Source organism: Garra rufa, chromosome 5 (assembly GCF_049309525.1).
Source record: "Garra rufa chromosome 5, GarRuf1.0, whole genome shotgun sequence".
Classification (NCBI taxonomy): Eukaryota; Metazoa; Chordata; class Actinopteri; order Cypriniformes; family Cyprinidae; genus Garra; species Garra rufa.
In genome coordinates this window covers 44,773,953-44,796,394 of record NC_133365.1, presented here as the reverse complement: position 1 = coordinate 44,796,394, position 22,442 = coordinate 44,773,953, and the positions used below count along the sequence as shown (strand labels likewise).

Sequence of the window (22,442 nt, the reverse complement as noted above, 5' to 3'; positions counted from 1 at the left end):
ACGCTATGTCAAACTTTCATGTAATATATTTGCATAACTATTAAAGTCGTTTAGAAATATACAACTTATCTAAACTTAAGGTGAAGTAAAAAGAGTTTTCTTAACACCCTTGTTTACTACCAGTCTTGTAACACTAAGAGAAATCATAAGGTTTTATATAAACGTGTTGATTATTGAATGCATGCATTTATTATGAAAATCAAATTTGCCACCCCTTCCATATTTAATATTTAATAATAAATGTTAATTAAAGCTGCTAATAAAACTGGAAACCAATATGGAAAAAATACCTGAAATATAGAAAGTAGAAGTAGGTGAGTCTTGATACTTGTGATATTAGTAATGCTTATAAAGATCTGCTGATTCCGATGATACCAGTTCTGTCATCATGATGACAAATTTCTGACTGATTTCTGAAAAATTATGCTGACTGTTTTACACAAAGTCTAACTTTTTTTTCAATTAGTTAAACTGATGGTTACGACTCATCTTGGGTTACAAACACTACCTGGTCTCCCTAACAGTTTATTTTACAAAACATGCTGTCTGTAGTGTTTCACACTACATTTGTCAACTCTGTTTAACCATATGCATTTGCATTTATTTGCTTTTATGGTATATTTGTGTTCTTTGCCTCAGGCTTCTGTAGATGACGTGATCTGTTGTCTGGCAGGTAAAATAAGGAAGCGGAGAAGATGGCACATCAGGGCAGCGGACAGGCCTGGGGAAAACTGGTGAAAGTCAACGCATCTCCGGGTTCAGAGTTATTACTTATAAACAAAGAATGCACAGTGGGGAGAAAAAAAGGTGCGTTTTTAATGTGTTTGAACCTATTAGTTGCTCTTGTGAAATAATTTTCATTTTAAAAGGACTTCATTATTTACTTTTTCCCATGATGACATTTATGACTGTCTAGTTTTGCTTATTAACTTTATTAGTAACTACTTTTTTTGTAACCCTCAAGAAGATAATCAGTCTGAAGCGGTGCCTGCATGTATTAAGTGCGCCCATGCCTTTCACAATACTCTCTTTAGTTCAGCAAACGAACCCCCACCCCAATAATGACAAAGGCGTCTATTGAAGACTTGCTCTTGGAATATTAAGTAGTTTTTTTTGTGCTGTGGTGGTGTGCAGGGAAAGGTTGTATCCCTTTGACTCTGTCTGTGTCTGTCTGGTTTTGAAGACTGTCTCTTTTCCCGCTTTAATTAATATTAATCCACGTCTCTGTTTGGTTCTGCGCGCTTCACAGTAACATTCGACACTGGTTATTAGCAGAACTGATACGCTTCATTACTATAATAGTGTCATTTTTAACCTTACATCACATCACGCCACACTATACTTCATTTAAGACTTGCATGCCTAATATGTCTGGGAAAGAAAGTAATGGGCTAGGTCAGGAGAAGAAAAGGTGCTTGATGAAAAGAAGATTGTGCTTTATTAAAGACAACATGAAAATGCATTCACAACCAATTTTATTTCAGTAACATCATGTGTTTTAATGAAAAGCAGGGCATTAAATAAAATCGTAGAGTGTCCAATTTGCTATTTTCATTTAGCTACACTCTCGTAGACAAAGCAACTTACATGGCAATATATACATATCATGCATTCCCTGAGAATCGATTCCATGACTACTATTATTTATAATAATATTTATTTTGTCAGTTTCCACCTTGCAGTAGTGAGAAATATGGAAATTTCACAATAATATTAATGGTCCTAAAATTAGACTTGATTTTCTTCATGGTTGTCTCATCTTCACTCTATTGTTTGAGCTAAAGCTTGCATTTTTGTGAACCATTTTTGCAGATTTATATAAAGGCTTAGGCTGGGTTTTGAGACAGGGCCTAGAGGTGACATCAGGCAAAACATTTTAGGAGTGGAATAATTATTTTTGATAAAAGATTATAAAGACCTACTTTTTTCTTTTAAATAACACTGGATTGTTCACAATAAGAAAATTGTTTTGTATAGGCAATGTATTGTTGACTTGCCCTGATATCATAACCTCACAGATCTATTTTCTTTATAGAGTGTGACCTCGCATTCCCGGCTAACAAACTGGTCTCAGGGAATCATTGCAAAATCACTCAAGATCAGAACTCAGGAAAGGTGTGGCTGGAGGATATGAGGTAGGACCACAGGTTTGACATCATGAGTTCCTTCTAGACATAGACATAGGCAAAAAATTGTTAAATAATTTCATGCCAATATCATGTTCCTGCTCTTTTTCTCTTTATGTATGCTAATATATAGTATTAGTAAAAACTATGCTATGTTAGTATATAAATGTAGTTGAAGTCAAAAGTTTACATACACCTTGCAGAATCTGCAAAATGTCAATTATTTGACAAAAATAGGAAAGATCATACAAAATGCATGTTATTTTTTATTTAGTACTGACCTGAATAAGACATTTCACATAAAAGATGATTACATACTCTCCACAAGAGAAAATAGTAGTTTAATTTATAAAAATGACTATGTTCAAAAGTTTACATACACTTCTTATTACTTTGTTGATACCTGAATGAGATCCATCTTTTCACACTGAGGACAACTGAGGGACTCACATATGCTTATGCAACTATTACAGAAGGTTCAAATGATCACATGCTCCAGAAGGCAACGCGATGCATTAAGAGCCGGGGAATGAAAACATTTTGAATTTGAAGATCAGGGTAAATTTAACTTATTTGGTCTTCTGGGAAACATTTGTCTTCTGCTGCTTCTGAAGGGCAGTACTAAATGAAAGAAATATGATATTTAGGCAAAAAAGAAAGGTACTTTCATTCTGATCAAAAGTTTATACCCCTGGTTTTTCCTTCTGAAGCATCAGTGAGCGTTTGAAACTTCTGTAATAGTTGCATATGAGTCACTCAGTTGTTCTCAGTGTAAAAAGATTGATCTCAAAATCATACAGTCGTTGTAAGGAAATGGTTCAAATACACAAAAATGCTGAAAAACCAAAAAATCTTTGTGACATGAAGGATTTTTCTGAAGAACAGCGGGCAGTTTAACTGTTCAGGACGAAAAAGGGACTCTTCAACACCTATCACTAAACACAAAAAAAACAAACAGCTGTGGATCATTCAGGTAACAACACCGTATTAAGAATCAAGTGTATGTAAACTTTTGAACAGGGTAATTTTTTTTATAAATTCAACTATTATTTTCTCTTGTGGACTATGTAAACGTCTTTTATGTGAAATATCTTATTCAGGTCAGTACTAAAAATGATAACATGCAATTTATATAATCCCTCTTATTTTGGTCAAATAATTAACATTTTGCAGATTCTGCGAGATGTGTGTAAACTTCTGAGTTCAACTGTATGTCAAATAAATGTTTATAAATGTGTATAAATATATATATTTGACAATTAATGTGCTTGTGTATATAACATTTTTGTACATTTTATTTGCTGTGGACACCAAAATTACATCTCATTTTTAATCACATTGATTACAGCAAGAAAGAAGGATGAGTGTTGTTTAAATTTACAGAACTAATATTATTTTGGAAGACTGGTCTATAACTGTATGCTATAGTGTAATTTTTTTCACAAGTAGATGTACTAATTAAAAAGTTTGGTCGAGGCAGTTAGTGTTAATTCTTTTTAGTTCTATTAAATTTTTGCAAATTATACTGAGTGACTTGTAATTACATTAGGAAGTGAATTCAATTAATGACATGCTTGGCCCTGCGGCAAATATATATCCAATTCCCTGATGACATTTAATCTTTGCTTTGGTGAATAATTAATTGTAATTTGGTTAATAGTCAGTGAATAGAGATACAGTAGTTGATGTGTGTCCGTAGTGACTGCATGTCTCATGTATTTGAATGTACGCTAGCTCACCAATGCTGCTGTACATTTCCATCCAGCTAATTAAGTGAATCTCTGCTAGACTGTCGATATGCTGTGTTTTACACAACGCTTAGTCAGCGTGATGGAAACAGCAAGCTTCCCATCCTACCTTCTTGTTATCTTTTCTTGTACAACAACTTCTCTTTAATTAGGCACTTTATTCTATCTCTATTGATTTGAAAAAAAATCGTCAATGGATCAGTTCTACCTGGATCAGAGAATTTGTTTTAACATAGATAAGTTCATAAATGGGTAACTTGTCATCTTCAAAGAGACACACTGATCTGTTGTGTATTTCAAATACATGAGAATGCACTGTGGAAATATCATAAATGTGGCTTGGTGGTTAAGTGGACATGCTTGGCTATGTTGCTCAAGCACGTAGACTGAGTTTAAAGCTGACTTGTGACGCATTTACTAATAACTTCTCATTATGATTTCCCTTTTTTATTTTATAATCAATATAATTCACAAATTTAGTCATTTAGCCTCTGAATAGCATTCATACAAAGCAATCCTGATTATGATGATTTGTTTTGCTTTTTTTCAGCACCAATGGAACAGTGATCAACATGTCCAAAGTCGTGAAGAAACAGATGCACTTACTGCAGAATGGTGATGTCATTTACTTTGTGTACAGGAAGAATGAGCCAGAGCAAAGTACGTTTTCACATTTGTTAAGCATTTTCTGTTTCGGTTGTATATTTGCATCCAAACAGGTGACACAGGTTAGACACATCACTTATCTGTTTTTGGTTTTTCAGATATTGCTTACGTTTATCAGGCCATCAGGCCACATGAAAGTGCCTCACAGGACTTTGAAGGTAAATACATGCTGAATATAACATTTCATACAGATACACTACCAGTCAAAGGATTTTGAACAGTAAGATTTTTAATGTTTTTTTTAAGAAGTCTCTTCTGCTCACCAAGTCTGCATTTTTTTTTAAATTCAAAATACTGTAAAAATACTGTATAATAAATAATACTGTATAAAATACTGTATAATATTGTGAAATATTTTTACAATTTAAAATAACTGCTTTCTATTTGAATATATTTTAAAATGTTGTTTATTCCTGTGATCAAAGCTGAATTTTTAGCATCATTACTCCAGAAATCATTGCAATACACTGATTTGCTGTTCAAGACACATGACAGTTCAAAGTTGAGTACATTTTTTCAGAATTTTTTGATGAATTGAAAGATTTAACGATCAGCATTTATCTGAAATAAAAAGCTTCTGTAACATTATACACTATACCATTCAAAAGCTTGGATTCAGTATAATTATTTTTTTAGAAAGAAAGTATAGAAATGAATTATTTTATTTACCAAGGGTGCTTTAAATTGATCAAAACATGATAAAGACATTTATAATGTTACAAAAGATTTCTGTTTCAGATCAAATGAAGCTAATGATGCTACAAATTCAGCTTTGAAATCACGGGAATAAATTACATTTTAAAATATATTAAATTAAAAAACAGTTATTTTAAATAGTACAAATATTTGAAAATGTTACTGTTTTTGCTGTGCTTTGGATCAAATAAATGCAGGCTTGGTGAGCAGAAGAGACTTTAAAAATATTAAAAATCTTACTGTTCCAAAACTTTTGACTGGTAGTGTAACTGTTGCCTGTCTAAGCGATGTCAGCAGAAAGATAAAGTTGTTTTAGTGCAAGTGCATGGTACTACATTTTGAATAGAAATTATGTAAATAAACACATTTTCTCCTTTGAAAGAACATGCATAGATGAATTACTCCCAATAATTTCAGAAAGGTGAATAATGAGCCTTAGAATCAGTTTTGATTTATTGTTGACTTGAAATCCCAATGTCATCCTCATGCAATTTTTGTCCATTTCTAAAAAGTTAGAGTTTTCTCTTTGGGATCTCCATAGATGCTGGAAGAGAAGAAGATTCAGATCTGACGGAAACCGAGAGTGAACCAGCACCAGTAGAGCCTGTTATTGTGAAGCCTTTACCTCAGTCTGGGCATGAGGATCCTCAGCCATCTACCTCCAGCTCTTCCTTCCACTTCTACAACATGCCCTTATCTACCTGCTCTGGTAATTATGTCCACATTGTTTGTGCACTTTCATGCAAAAAAATCATTCAGCCATTACAATAACAGCACAGAGAAACAATAAGGCATCACTTCCTCTGTATTTTCACCAGCTAAAAAATGATTTTAAGTCAGTTTTGCTGTATTGTGTTAGTAGGAAATATCAGTTCACATTTTCAAACATTCATTTTGCTATTAATTGTAAAATTCCAGTGAGATTTGTTTTGCACAAGGAGTCTGACCGCAGACAGTGCTCCACACAGAGATCTGTGTCTGTCTGGAATGAAGAAACAGAACAAACTGAGACAGACTAAATCCAGAAAAACTGTCACGTCTCCAAGATGCTTCAAGAGACCTACCTGCAAAGCTACAGTACTGTTAAAAGTTTTAGGCACTTGTGTAAAAATACTGTAAAATGAGGATGCTGTCAAAAATAATGTGATAAATAGATTTTCTTGATCAATTAACTGAATCTATTAACTAACTTAAGTCAACATTTGGTGTGACCATCCTTTGCATTTAAAGCAGATTTGACCCTAGTTGCACTTTCACATAGTTTTTCAGGTAGCTTTGCAGGTAGGTCTCTTGAAGCATCTTGGAGACGTTGCCACAGTTCGTCTCTCTCAGTTTGTTCTGTTTCTTCATATAATGATATGAACAGACCGGATGAGGATGAGAACAGATCTCTGTGTGGAGCACTGGCTGTTGTCCGACTTCTTGTGCAAACAAAAATCTCACTGGATAATTACAATTAAGTGCAAAATGAATGTTTGGAAATGTAAACAGATATTCTCTACTAATACACTACAGCAGAAGATAGAAATAACTGACTTTTTACTGACTTAACTGTCTATTTTTTTTACTGCTGAAAATACTAGTGTTCTAATAATTTTGGCCACCACTGTATATTTAGCAGTAATGTTTGGTGTGAACAAGCCTTTACCATGTTGACATAGTCAAAAAATGCCTAAAACAATACTAAAAAATGTATATGCCTGTTTGCACTATTTAGCAGATGTGTCTGCAAAGAAGAACCCAGTGAGTTCTTCGCTTATTTGTAAAAGAGAATCAGAGATGACTGCACCAGCAGGCAGCCCTGGGGAGCTGGTCATGAATCACACATCTCACCTGAAGTGGACCTGCTGGTCTGAAGGAGGGCAACAGATGGAGCCAGAGGTGGAAATGCAGAGGAAAAGAAGAAAAACTGACAAAGGTGCTATAACACTGTGACACGCAGTTTTACTAAAACGTGAATAATTAATCATTTATGTCTATTTTGAGTGGTCTGTATTCCAACATAATAATACTCAGCACTTTTTCAGACAACTTTGAAAGAGTTTAAAACTGTTTTGGGCTTTGATGGTTTAAGATTGCCACCTAGACTACTATTCATTTTTCCCCTCATATTAACCAAGGCTGCATTTATTTGATCAGTAAAACCAGTAATATTGTGATGTTTTAATGTGTTAAGATTTATTTATTTTGTGTAATGGCAAAGCTGAATTTTTAGCAGCCATTACTTCAGTCCTAATGCTGCATGATCATTCTAATCATTGTAATATGGTGATTTGGTACCTAAGTAACATTTCTTATTATTATCAATGTTGAACAGTTTTGCTGCTTAATGTTTTTTGTGGAAACAATGAAGCTTTTTTTCAAGATTCTTTGAATAGAAAGTTGAAAAGAACTGAATTTATTTGAAATAGAAACTTTTTTTATATTACAAATGTCACTTTTGATGCATCTTTGCTAATTAAAAATGACTAATTGCATTAAAACAATGAAATCTTGCAGGCTTTTGAATGGTAGTGCATATTTGGTTTTAACATGCATTTTAGAACTGTTCTACGTTGTATACTCTTTCAAATGGAAGTTTATGTTTGTATCTGTCTGTCTTGCAGATGATCAGAATGGATGTGGATCTTCTTACAGTGACTCTGCTGTTTCGGCAGCAGCACCTCAGGTTCCTCTCAGAGGAGCAGCAGGAAAAGAGAAAACTGAGGGTGCCACAACAGACAAAATGGAAGAATCCCTCACATGCATTGTGTGCCAGGACCTGCTGCATGACTGTGTCAGGTCAGACTGTGCACAGATCAACCTTTATACCCGAGTGAACATGTTGACTGAGCATAAATCCCTTTTAGTTGTTTTATTGATTAAAAAAAATTGATTAAAAAGATGGTTCATCCAAAAATTACATGAAGATGACTAAATAATGATAGAATTTTCATTATTGGGTGAACAGTCCCTTTAAAGAAGGCTTTTAAAAATTAGTGTGGAGGCTGAATTTGAATTGCTTTTTATTTGTGTGTGTGTCTGTGTTTCTATATAGTCTTCAGCCTTGCATGCATACATTTTGCGCTGCCTGTTATTCTGGCTGGATGGAGCGTTCTTCCCTCTGCCCCACCTGCCGATGTCCAGTGGAGAGGATCCGTAAAAACCACATCCTCAACAACCTAGTGGAGGCTTACCTTCTCCAGCACCCAGGTACTGTATCACACCTCTATTCTCACTTCATGTTAAGACCTGGTCACACCAAGTCAAATGTAACTAAACATGAGAGAATAAACCATTTTCAAGTTTTTTAAATTAAAAATAAAGAAGTCTCACTAAGGCTTCAACTGTTTGATAAGAAATACAGTACAAACCGTTTTATTTTGAAATATTATAGAAATTTAAAAGGACAATTTTATATTTAATATATATATATATATATATATATATATATATATATATATATATATATGTGTGTGACTCTGGACCACAAAACCAGTCTTAAGTCGCTGGGGTATATTTGTAGCAATAGCCAAAAATACATTGCATGGGTCAAAATTTTTTATTTTTCTTTTATGCCAAAAATCATTAGGAAATTAAGTAAAGATCATGTTCCATGATGATTCTTTGTAAAATTCCTACTGTAAATATATCAAAATGTAATTTTTGATTAGTAATATGCATTAAGAACCTAATTTGGAGAACTTTAAAGGTGATTTTCTCAGTATTTTGATTTTTTTGCACCCTCAGATTCCTGATTTTCAAATAGATGTATCTCGACCAAATATTGTCCTATCATAACAAACCATACAGCAATAGAAAGCTTATTTATTGAGTATTCATATGATGTATACATCTCAGTTTTGTAAAATTTAACCTTATGACTGGTTTTGTGGTCCAGGGTCACATATATTTAATCCTGTGGTGGCAAAACTGTATTTCAACAGCCATCACTCCAGTCTTCAGTGTCACATGATCCCTCAGAAATCATTCAAATATAAAGAACAACATTTATTTAAAATATTTTTTTTTCTTATAATTACCTTTACTGTCACTTTGTGGAAAAAGTATAGATTTATTTATTTTATTTTACTTACTGCCCTCATATAGTACATATGAAACTTTTCTTTTTCTAATTTCTGAACTTTTTTTTTTTTTTTTTTTTTTCACAGAGAAGTGTCGGAGTGAAGATGACTTGCGCAGCATGGATGCCCGAAACAAGATCACGCAGGACATGCTGCAGCCAAAGGTCGAGCGCTCCTTCTCGGATGAGGAGGGCAGTTCAGACTATCTATTTGAACTCTCAGACAATGACAGCGATATTTCTGACATGAGGTCAGCAACTGTTATCCATTTAGAACATTGTGTTTTTGTTGAAAGGAAGTGCTGTCATATATGAAATTTTATATGAATATGTCATATATGAATTTTAAAGGGTTAATTCAACCAAAGTTCTGTCTCTAATTACTCACCCTCATGTTGTTCCAAACCTGTAAGACCTTTGTTCATCTTTAGAACACAAATTAAGATATTTTTGAAGAAATCCAAAAGCTTTTTGACCCTGCATAGACAGTAGCACAATTGAAACGTTTTTGCAACGGACATAAAACCGGAATACCATGTTTACATGCAGAAGGCGCACACTGTACATAAAAGTTGTATGTTTGGAATGGCATGAGGGTGAGTAAATAATGACAGAATTTTTATTTCTATTTAAGAAAAGGAAAATCTAGTTACCTAAATTACAGTGTTTTGTTTCTTATTAAATGTTTGCTACAATTGTGATTCTCTTAGTTGGATCATAAAATAATAGATATCAAATAGATTCTATGAACTGTTGGAGTGATTACTGAAACACACCCTGATCTAATGTGTTTGTTCACAGTCAGCCCTATACGATGTGTCGGCAGTGTCCAGGTTATCGGAAGGAGCTTAACTCCGCCCTGTGGATCTGTGAGCCCGCTCAATCAGAAGAGCCAGCTAAAGTGCCTGGAGATGGCCCTTCCACATCTTCTGACACCTCTCCAGGTTATTCATGCCCCCACTTGAGTCTAGACAATACAGTCACACATAAATGCAATTCTTTATATACTTAAATGTGCTGTATTCCTGCTGCAGCTCCTCAGGAGTTCAGATGTCCTCCTCAGGGCAGTCACCTCATCTGCTCCTGCTGCCTGCAGCCCATGCCCGACCGACGCTTCGAGCACCTTCCCCCTCAGATGTCTCCGCAGCACTGTGAGTGACCATGACACCTGTCCATCAATGTTATTAGGCCTCCTGGAGTCACCTGATGATTTGTTGTCTGTTGCTTTGACTAGGTATGGTGTGCCAGAAACCATACTGTCATGTGTACTGGGGATGCCAGCGGATTGGCTGTCATGGCTGCCTAGCACGTTTCAGCGGTAGGTTTCTGAGCGGTTAAGATTTCTGTATAAAATTTTTTAGACTGCCTGTCTTATTGAATAATGGTTATGCTTATTTTTCCTCACAGAACTTAACCTTAATGATAAATGTCTGGATGGAGTTTTTAATGGCAATCAATATGAGTCTGATGTCCTTCAGGTATGTACAGTTTTTTTGCTAATATATCTGTTTATATACTTTTATAGTATTTAGTATATACTATTATATTATTAAAGTATAGTATAGAATTTTTTTTAGCTTTTATTTTTATTAATTTTTGTTATTTTGTTGTTTGTTTTTAATATTTGTAATTATCTTTCGTTTATTTTATTTCTATTTTAGTAATTTTAGTATTTCTTAGTATTAATTTATTTCAGTTAGTTCTGAAGACAACATTACTAATTTTTTACTTTTTTGTATTTTTTTCTTCATAATTTATATATTTATTTACATTTATTTTCTTTATTAAAATTAGGAAAACAATTTTACAATGCAAACACTGTGTGGTATTTAAAATTTGAACAAATGACAAACTTTAATTATTAAACTTTTATTTGTGCTACGGGCAAACATTAAACCTCAAATTTTGTGAATTGTTAAGTAGAGGTGTGCTATTACTTTTCTAACCAATCTGATGTTGTATTTCTTTGCCTGATTGATAATAAAATGGACAAAAAAATCATATTGTCTGACATAGGCTGTCAGTACATGGATTAAAATAATGAACTTAATCTGATTAATCTATAACCAATCTAATCTAATTTTCTTTGCCTGATGGATAATAAAATGGGCAAAAAATGTCAATACATTGATTAAAATAATGAAGTTAATCTAATTCATCTATTATCTCAAGTTATAGTAACATGTTAATGCATTGTTAAAAAAAAATGTTTTTTTGTTTTTTTTCCTTTGATACATCAGAAGAATTAATTGCTTTGGTCATTTTTTTATATCTATAACTAAACTATAAATGCGTTTTGAGTCCCACCTAACCCTCACATTGTCTTTAGAAAATGTACATTTTTTTTACATATATTTTGAGTATTTTATTGTATTTTACCAACACAAATACAAATTTTAAATGCTCTGCTATTTGGTAGAATTTGAATTATAACATCTTAGAGCTCAAGAGTTATGTTCATTTCTGCTTTTTTTTGCCAGAATTATTTGACTTCTCGTGGAAAGAGCTGGAGGCATATGCTGCAGGAAGCGCTTCAGGCTGTACAGCAGGGCCTGTACCAACTCTCTGGTAACTGCTGTTTGGTCATATTGAGAAATTTGGAAATGTTGAAATAAGGATGGTTGATAAAAGGGAACAAAATCACAATATTAATTTTGGGGGATATTTCTATGGTCATTTTCACATCAGAGATCTTACTTAGAAGCTTTTTGTCTTTTTCTTAGACCATTAAGTGATTGGAAGCCCCATTTCTGAACATGCGGCTGGAAATTATAATATTATATATACCAGCTGATTTCGCTTTGTCACTCATCCTAATTAAATAACTGAATGTCAATGCATCAGTTATGTAGTACTGTTTCACTGAAAAGCTCAGGTAAATGACCTTCTGTAATTCAAAGTTGTTCATATGTGCATGTATTTCAGATTACAGGATCACTGCAAACTCTTTCCTGTGCTACTGCTGTGGACTTCGCACTTTTAGAGAACTTGCATATAAATACAGAGAGCATATTCCTCCATCAGATCTGCCAGGTAAGACTTGTATGCAGTCAAGTAACACAAAGCACAGCACAGACAGTCAGCTGTACGTAGACATCAAGCCAAATATGTAAAAACTGCAGAATTAAATTAAAATGACAAAAATGTGTTTTTGTATGTTTTTTTTTCTCTCCACAGATTCTGTGACTGCCAGACCAAACTGTTACTGGGGACGCAACTGTCGGACTCAAGTGAAAGCACACCACGCTTTGTAAGTCAGAGACATGTAAAACCATAGTTGTTCATGGAAAATCTAGAAATTATATTTAAAATTTTAAGGTCCAGCCTGAGTCACAACTTATTTTTTTTATATTAGAATGATTATGTTGATTTACTAACCCCCGATTTTTATAGACAAAGCTTAAGCCTAGTCTCAGACTAAAATGTAATTCTGAGCTGTTACAACTGAAAGAAACTTGCACTGACTGATCTTAAAACATGTCAGTGCCTTTGTTTTGTCTCAAGATGCACACCAATGTTTTTGTTTAGGCGTGTTTATAAAAATTACCTAAATCACCTAACTAAACTATGGCCTAATCCTGTTTTAGTCTAAGCCCTGTCTGTGAAACCAGGCCTATATTGCTAAAGCATTACACACAGCCATCCATTTTACATCTACATTGTCAATCCTGTGAAGTGCGTCATACTCTTGTCCACCAGTAGAGGGCAGTTAAGGAACATTTATGCAGTACAACAACATAGGTCTGTTAGGACATCCTCAATTTATGTAAAACCCTGTTAATCAGGGTTTCTGTGGGTCCTAATTCGCTCTTCCACAAATAAAGGCCTAAAAAGGTCTTAAACCCAAGAAGAAAGTCATAAATTCATGAAGTTATGTCATTACATGTTGCTTGCACTTAAATATCTTCCTCATTATTTTTGTTTTGGTTTGCAATAATGTCTCAACATCCTTAATTCAAGATACATTCATTTGAGATGCAAATTAAACATACAAAGTTGTTTTCTGAGAAGCTGAGTTTATGCTGCAAAATGTTTCCTATTTTACTAAAATAGGAGGGATTATACAAAATGCATGTTAGTTTTTAAAATAGGATGGGTCATAAAAACGGCATGTTAGTTTTTATTTAGTACTTATTTAGCAATGACCTAAATAAGATATTTTACAAAAAGGCGTACATATAGTTCACAAGATAAAATAATATTCAAAAGTTTACACACGCTTGATTGTTGATTTTTAACACTGTTGTTTCCTGAATGATCCACGGCTGTTTTTCTGTTTAGTGATAGTTGTTCACTAAAGTCCTTTATTGGTCCTGAACAGTTAAACTGCCCACAGTTCTTAAAAAAAAAATCCTTTAGGTTTTTGGGTTTTTATGTATTTCAACCCTTTCTAACAATAACTGTATGCTTTTAAAATAATATTCACAAGTTTACACACGCTTGATTGCTTGATTTTTAATACTGTGTTACCTGAGTGATCCACAGCTGTTTTTTTGTTTACTGATAGTTATTCAAGAGTCCCTTGTTGGTCCTGAACAGTTAAAAAAAATCCTTTAGGTTTTGGGTTTTTATGTATTTGAACCCTTTCTAACAATAACTGTATGCTTTTAAGGTCCATCTTTTCACACTGAGGACATCTTAATTATGCATTAAGAGCCAGGGGTGTAAACTTTTGAACAGAATGAAGATGTGTACATTCTTCCTATTTTGCCTAAATATAAATTAAAGGTTTTCACCCCTGGCTCTTAATGCATCGTGTTTCCTCCTGAAGCATCAAGTGAGCATTTAAACCTTTTTTAATAGTTGCATATGAGTACCTGTAAAAAGATGGATCTCAAAATCATACAGTCATTCTTGGCAAGGCTTCAAATACACAAAAATGCTAAAAAAAAACCCAAAAACAAATAATTAACATTTTGCAGATTCTATAAGGTGTATGTAAATTTTGACCTCAACTGTATCTTTAAAACTTACTTTAGTTTGATCAATTTCTCATAAAACGGTACATTGTTTTATGTCATTTTGCTTCCCAAAGTAAATCAATCTTGATTTAAGAATATTTAGACACTTGCAGAGCTGTTCAAGCTTTTGTTGTTGTAAAATTAAAACGTCATGGAGATCTGTTAAAAGTTGTACTTTCAAACTTTGAAGTGTTGCCAATACAAGACGTGTATTTTTAGAGACCATATTGATGTAATGTCTTAAAGGGATAGTTCATCCAAAAATGAAAATTGGATGTTTATCTGCTTACCCCCAGGGCATCCAAGATGTAGGTGACTTTCTACTTTCAGTAGAACACAAACGAATATTTTTAACTCAAACCGTTGCAGTCTGTCAGACATATAATGGCAGTCAATGGGCACCAAATCTTTGAGAGTAAAAAAAACATACACAGACAAAACCAAGTGAAACCCTGCGGCTCGTGGCGATACACAGGGGTGTTAAGACACAAAACAATCTATCTGTGCAAGAAACTGAACAGTATTTATACCATTATTTACCTCTGATTCACCACAACGTTCAACTGTCCTGAGCGCGTTCACAACAGCCGACGCGTGACACCTCTGTGTATCGTCACAAGCCGCAGGGTTTCACTTTGTTTTGTCTGTGTATGTTTTTTTTACTCTCAAAGATTTTTTTACTGTCAAAGATTTAGTGCTAATTGACTGCTGTTATATGACTTAAAGGATAACTATTTCCAAAATGCAACCTGGGCTGTTTTTTTACTGTAAACGAGACAAACTTATATCTAAAAGCATAATTACGACAAACGAGCCGTTTTTGAGATTGACCGTGATTTCGTTTTGTTGTCAATGGCCGGTGAATGGGAGTACTAGTAACTTTGAGCGCATCAAAATCGATATTTTTACAACACTAAGGGTGCTTTCACATCTGTGGTTCGGTTCATTTGGTCCGGACCAAGGGCAACAAATGATACATTGTAGCATTTTTATGCCGTTTTGGGTCCTTTTCACACCACACTGATTGCTCTGGTCCGAACCAGTTGAAACGAACCAAAATGCAGTCATGTGACAACATCCACATCACTCGTTGGCCAGATCGTGTCATTGAACCACTGATCTATAATAGAGAATTATATAGATCAGTGTATTGAACGTATTTTCTAAACTGTTAGGCACGTTTTTTCAATTCGCGAACGCGCCGCATCGAGGTAAAAACATCTCAACTTTTCAGGATGCTGCAAGCACACCGCAGGTCATGTGACATGAACCAACCAATCAGCTTCATCCTTTCCCTTAATAACATTGAAAGCACTGGCAAGTTGGAGGAACAACTTATACAGGAATAAACATTTTTTAATAAATATAATAGCAGAGCTACTGCAAGCGATTTTTAATGCTGAAAAATCCATTTATCCTTTGCTGAAACTTAGCGTATTTATGGAGAGCGCAGGTCATGGTTGCTTAGCAACGGCAGACGCCACTGGAGCGCAAGCTTTCCACGCGTTTTTAGGCGCGACATGTGAACGGCACCTTAAACAATGAGAAAGATTGTGATGTTCTTGTGAGTTTTTGAAAGTTGGGACCTATATGATCATCAGACCAAATTTATGAGGCTCCGCACCTCCTCACAACTCCAAGTTTGTCCGCGAGCTGTCAAGGGGCTATGTTGCTAAAGCGCTAACTGTCAACAAATACTTGTCCTCATCCCATAATGAACAGCGCAGCAGACTACGGCAGCTGGATTAGTCCAAAAAGGTGCAGTACTTTTTGCGGTTGGGTCTGTTCAAGTTCAGTTCATGTTCTCACCATAAACAAACCGCTCCAGTGTTCGTTTGAAAGCGTACCGAGACCACCTCTTCAGGCAGGTCTCGGTACGCTTCTTTGGTCCGCTTTTGGTGCGCACTCGAGTGCGATTGCTATATTCACACCTGCCCAAACGAACCGCACCAACAGGGAAAATGAACTCTAGTGCGATTCAACCGAACTAAATAAGGCAGGTGTGAAAGCACCCTAAGAAGGCTCGACACACCATGAAATCGCCTGGGTCTCTACACATGAACTAGAGCATTGAGAACATTGTTTGTGTACACAGTTTACTAAAAAGAAAAGTTTTGAACAACTCACTTTCACTGTTTGAGTTTCCGCTCGCGCCCGTCTTGTAAGTCAAGAAGATGGATAAGCTCCTAAAGCATATTTCCATATAAATGCACGGCTAATTCGTTGTTTTGTCGCAAGTGAAAAACAATATTAACCTTCTAGTTGTAAAAAGAAAAAAGCCTAATATTTCGTCCTATGGAGTCCATTCATTCGCATTCGGAGATCGACACTTCTTGACTGGCAAGACAGCCACGAGCGGAAGCCCAAACAGTGAAAGTGAGTTCAAATCCTTTCTTTTTAGTAAACTCTGTGTACACAAACAATGTTCTCAATGTTCGAGTTCATGTGTAGAGACCCAGGCGATACTTCGAGCAAAGTTTCATGGTGTGTCGAGCCTTCTTAGTGTTGTAAAAATATCGATTTTGATGCGCTCAAAGTTATGCCCCTAGTACTCCCATTCACCGGCCACTGACCACAAAACGAAATCACGGTCAATCTCAAAAACGCTCGTTTGTCGTTATGCTTTTAGATATAAGTTTGTCTCGTTTACAGTAAAAAAAAAAAAAAACAGCCCAGGTTGCATTTTGGCAATAGTTATCCTTTAACAGACTGCAATGGTTTTAGTAAAAAATTCTTTGTTTGTGTTCTACTGAAGAAACAAAGTCACCTACATCTTGGATGCCCTGAGGTAATGATCATAATCACTAATCATCCTTAATAATGATTACAGATCACATGCAGTGATAAAAGTAAATCTTAATCAGTCCTTTTGTTTTCTCCTCTTTCAGGAATTTCAACCACATATGTGAGCAGACACGTTTTAAGAGCTAGATCTGGAGGACCATCACTTCTTTTAACAGCAGTGGTTTGGGAGGTTGATTTTGTCAGGAGCCCTCTTCTGGCTAACTGATTTGCTGCGGGCACGTGTTATACCTCTTCACTTCTCTAGATGGCAACTTTACATATGCAAAGTCAATCAGATGATAATAAACCAATCATCCTTGAGGTATGGTGTCAGCATATGGAAACATCTGATCTGGATCTGCACTGTGTGTAGAAACAGACACTAGTTATCCATGATGGACTGACCGTCACACTTTCAGTATGCACACTTCATTCCACTATGCTATTGACATGCTTTCATGCTGCATCGCAACTTATAATTGTGAAGTTTAATGAGACTACGCTGGCAATCACCTTTTCATGCAAAAAGCTCTTTAGCTTGAACATTATACATTATACAAAATATATAACTAACCTTTGGTGCCTATAAGTCGACAATGAGTGCGCTTTCCTTGCATATGTCACATACTTCTTCCATTGTAATGTTCTTTCATTATTATTATCATAAAGTGCTCAAGATATTTAAATGCTACTGAGAACATTGAAAATATGTTAGATGTTATAAAATAAGGGATGACCGTGTTGGGGACTCTGGTCAAGTGCACTAAACTTTCACGTGTTAGGTATTCAGCATCAGTCGCTGCAATCATTTTTCTCTTTACTCAGGCCTGTTTTGGCTTATGAGGTTTTTTGGTCTAACACAAGACTGAGGGTTATATCGCACTGCAGGGGATAATCAAGTCAAATCTGATGTATAATAAAAGCTTAGATGCTTTCGCACATCTCGTTATAATTATGGATTTTTGCTTTTGGTTCATGTTCATATGCAAACAAGGCCAGTTTAATGTTAGTTAGTGGATGATGCTTTTCCTTGTGTTGTTCTGTGTAACTAAGATAGTAGTTTTTCTTTCACATGTAGGGTTGGTGATATTATAGGTAGATGGGATGGCCATATAATAGCTGTTTAAATAGTTTTCTGGCAAGGCTAGAGCTGCACGTCTGGACTAGTAAAATAGTTTTTTCCTTTTATTCCCATCATATTTTTTTTTTATTCCCTAAGAAGTTTTATTTCAGTTGGTGTGTATTTTTAACATTCAGCTGATTCTTGTTTAACTTGGTAAACCACATTGGTTTTAGCCATAGTTCTTCCAAATGGTTTTCACATTTTTCTTTTAAATGAATGAAAGTTTAATGTACTGAGAAAGCCAGTGTGATCCATGAAACAGTTACCACAGTCAGTGTTTAAAAACATCAAAGCCACATGAAAATTCTTAAAGTTCAGAACTTTTTTTTTTTTGGGGGGGGGGGGGGACTATATGTAAATGTTTTTTTCACACAAAAAACATTTACATATAGTCCACAAGAGAAATTATAGTTAAATTTATTAAAACGACCCGTTTAAAAGTTTACATACGCTTGATTCTTATACTGTGTTGTTACCTGAATGATCCACAGCTGTTTTTTTGATAGTTGGTTATGAATCCCGTGTTTGTTCAGTTAAACTGCCCACTGTTTTTCAGAGAAATCATTCAGGTTCCACAAATTCTTTTGTTTTTCAGCATTTTTTTGTGTATTTGAACCCTTTTTAACAATGACTGAGGACAACTGAGGGACTCATAAGCAACAATTACAGAAAGTTCAAACGCTCACTGATGCTTCAGAAGAAAACACGATGCATTAAGGGTGTAAACTTTTTGAATTTGAATCTTTTGGGAAACATGTAAGTATGTTCTGTAGCTTCTGAAGGGCAGTGCTAAATAGGGTAAAAATAATATTAGGCAAAATAAGAAAAATGTACACATCTTCATGTTGTCCAAAAGTTTTCACCCCCAGCTCTTAAAGTGTTATGTTTCCTTCTGAAGCATCAGTGAGGGTTTGATTATTCTGTAATAGTTGCATATGAGTCCCTCAGTTGTCCTCAGTGTGAAAAGATGGATCTCAAAATCATACAGTCATTGTTAGAAAGGGTTCAAATACACAAAAATGCTGAAAAACAAAAGACTTATCTACAACAGTAGATAATTCCGGTAATAACAGCACAGTATTAAGAATCAAGTGTATGTAAACTTTTGAATGGGGTTGTTTTTATAAATTCAACTTTTGTTTTCTCTTGTGGACTATATGTGAACATCTTTTATGTGAGATATCTTATTCAGGTCAGTGTTAAATAAAAAATACCATGCATTTTGTATGATCCCGCTTATTTTGGTAAAACAATGAACATTTAGCAAATTCTGCAAGGTGTATGTAAACTTTTGACTTCAACTGTGTACATGCTCTCAGTTCATTGTTTCATAAATCTATTTCTAAAAGTCTTGCAGGGAACATTTTACATTGCTGTTAAATTGAATATCAAATATTGTTAAAAATATTTTTCTTTTTGGCCTTGTGCATGTTTTTGGGGTCTGTTGTTCCTCACACCACAGCATTCTTCAGAGGCTCAGATTAGACTTCCTACAACTATAGAGGTCAATCCTCTCCATCCCTCACCAGCTTCAACAGCTCTTTAATGAAGGTGGACAGAAGGTCTCAACACTCTAAAACCTCACATACTGACCTAATGGCACCTGACAGACGGCCACATTTGTTGGATTTGCTACACTTCATTAGTGAACGTTAAGTTGTGATTTTACAGGATAATTCAAAGTACCATTACTGAAAGTTTGTTGGAGAATGTTTCTAAGGTTCATGCTTGTTGCAAGTTAATGCTTACTTTTATCCGTTTTATTTATTGTTTTGATTTATGCTTTTGGTGGATGTTTTTACTTAGAGCAACTTTCCCCAAATTATATCAGATTGTAAATGAACTGGTATGCAAAATATTCTTTTTTTTATAAAAAGAGATACCACAATATGTGAAAAATATGACTTTTAGTGCCACATTAAAAATAAAAAAATCTAACATTTCAAAAATAAAGTCGAAATGTTCCTAGAATAAAATCGTAACAATTAAAGTTATATTTTGAGAGTATAGCCTATATTGCGCATGCAAATGGCCCAAATTGGAAGCAGGCCTGGAAGTTGCCAGGCCACCGGAATTTTTTGGAATTTATGTGGGATTATTAGCAGAAATCATGCCATGTGTTATACTCACAGGGACAGTATGCTTGGAAATATTTCAAGTCTTTGATTGCATTCATTAGGTCTATTTGTACTGCGCCAGCCGCACAATAATAGCAATAAGCTTTGTGCTTTTAACATAAAAGAAAATCTCAGCTTTCAAAATCTGTTAGTTTTATAGCGAAATACAAACAATATGTCTTGCAATAATGTTTTTTTCGCACTCTTTAATTCAGTGGGACAGATCGCTGTATTCATGTGAATCAGTCGTCTTTTAGATTACAGTGAGACATTATTTTAAATTTAAACTGATATCGGAAACATGATTGATTCCCATGCCGCTTAAACTGAGGGAAATACAGCGATCTGTCACGCCACATTAAAGAGCATGGAAAAACACATTATTGTAATAGACATATTGTTTGTATTTCGCTATAAAAGTGACAGAATTTGAAAGCTGAGATTTTTGAATATTTCCCGGTGCTCCCAATCTAGGCCATTTGCATCTACAATAGGATAGAATATAATTGATTAAAAAAAATCGAAATATTCAAAAAATCTCAAAATATGATCATTTTAATATCGTAATTGCTACGAATTAATTCTCGTAATTTAGATTTTATTCTCAAAATATTTTAACTTTATTCTTAAAAGATTTTGACTTTATTCTTGTAATTGCTACTTTATTCTTGTAATTTTAACTTTGTTAAAATATTTCTACTTTGTTCTCAAAATATTTCCACCTAATTTTTGTCATTTCGAATTTATTCTCGAAAGTGTTTGACTTAATTTTCATAATTTTCGACTTCGACTTTAATTTCGCAATTTCAATTTTTTTTCCCATCATTTTTTATTTTCCACTTTATTTTCCTAATTTCGACTTTATTCTTAATTTCACTTTTTACTCGACTTTATACTCTAAATATTTAGACTTTAAACTCAAAATATTTAGATTTTAAAATAGAAATTGATTTTATTGTCAACATATTTCGACTTTATTCTCGAAATATTTCCAATTTTCCTAATTTCGACTTTATTCTCGAAATATTTTGACTTTATTGTCAAAATATTTAAACTTTATTCTCACAAGATTTCAACTTTATTCTTGTAATTTTTTATTTTATTGTTGACATTTTCACTTTATTCTCGTAAATTTGACTTTGTCGAAATATTTCCACTTTATTTTCCTAATTTCAAATTTATTCTCCAAGCACTTCGACTTTATTCTTGAAATATTTTGACTTCATTCTCGCAAGATTTTATTCTTTATTCTTGTAATTTTTTATTTTATTGTTGACATATTTTGACATATTTTGAGTTTATTCTTGAATATATTCTCGTAAATTTGACTTTATTGATGAAATATTTCCACTTTATTTTCATAATTTCGACTTTATTGTAGTAAGATTTTGACTTTATTCTCGAAATATTACTACTTTAATCTCAGACAGTTTTTGTTTTTCAACGTGGCACTAAAATGCCAGGGTTTTCGGTCATATATCTACATAAACATTTTATCCACCTTATTCTTAAACGCGAAAGCAAGCATGAGACTTCCGGTTTATTAGCCGCTATAGGAGAATAACGAGAATGACAACAAAGTGCAGTAAACAGTAAACCTGTTTGCACTACAAACAAGTGTTCATAATTAAGATAATACATTAAAACAATATGGAATATCAAGACGCAAAATGAGCTGTTTTGCAGCTAAAAATAGACACGGATGAGACCGGAAGTCAGACCCAAATGGCTGCACCCACTCTTATGGCAAAAATAAGGTGGATAAAACTTTCTTTGAAACTAAATACAGACTGTTGTATAATGCTAAAAGGTGTTATAATGTGAGCTCCAAAGCAGTCTTGTTTTATTAACTCAAAAGGGATTTATTCAGGAATGGTCCCGAGTGTTAGAGACGCTTTGGAAGCTGATTTGCATTTACTAAAAGGGAAATGTACTCAGCAAATATTTGCTTGCTTGTGTGATTTTTTTTTTTTCCTTTCAGAAACGGGGTGCTTAATTCTACCTCAAAGTTTAAGCTGGGTCTTCAAATGGTGAAAATACATTTTCTGCTCATCAGGTTTTTGAGTAACTATAGGGAAGCCCATATAATAGCACTGTTAAAGTTCTATAGTTGATTTAGCGCTTGCTGTGCCTCATGTTTGTAATGCTTAGAGACTAA

At 34.3% G+C, this 22,442-nt stretch overlaps 1 protein-coding gene across 1 annotated transcript; it reads left to right on the top strand.

Moving 5' to 3' along the window:
- The first annotated feature begins 683 nt into the window (after positions 1-683).
- chfr (checkpoint with forkhead and ring finger domains, E3 ubiquitin protein ligase) lies at positions 684-21,000 on the top strand. Its single transcript, XM_073839988.1, has 17 exons — positions 684-807; positions 2,036-2,135; positions 4,425-4,534; positions 4,639-4,698; positions 5,778-5,945; positions 6,957-7,154; positions 7,843-8,017; positions 8,274-8,428; positions 9,388-9,550; positions 10,101-10,243; positions 10,334-10,450; positions 10,534-10,617; positions 10,707-10,777; positions 11,780-11,867; positions 12,225-12,332; positions 12,477-12,549; positions 17,149-21,000. Exons 1-17 carry the CDS (start codon positions 696-698, stop codon positions 17,189-17,191), a joined length of 1,968 nt encoding a protein of 655 aa, XP_073696089.1. The 5' UTR covers positions 684-695; the 3' UTR covers positions 17,192-21,000.
- The last annotated feature ends 1,442 nt before the right edge of the window (positions 21,001-22,442 follow it).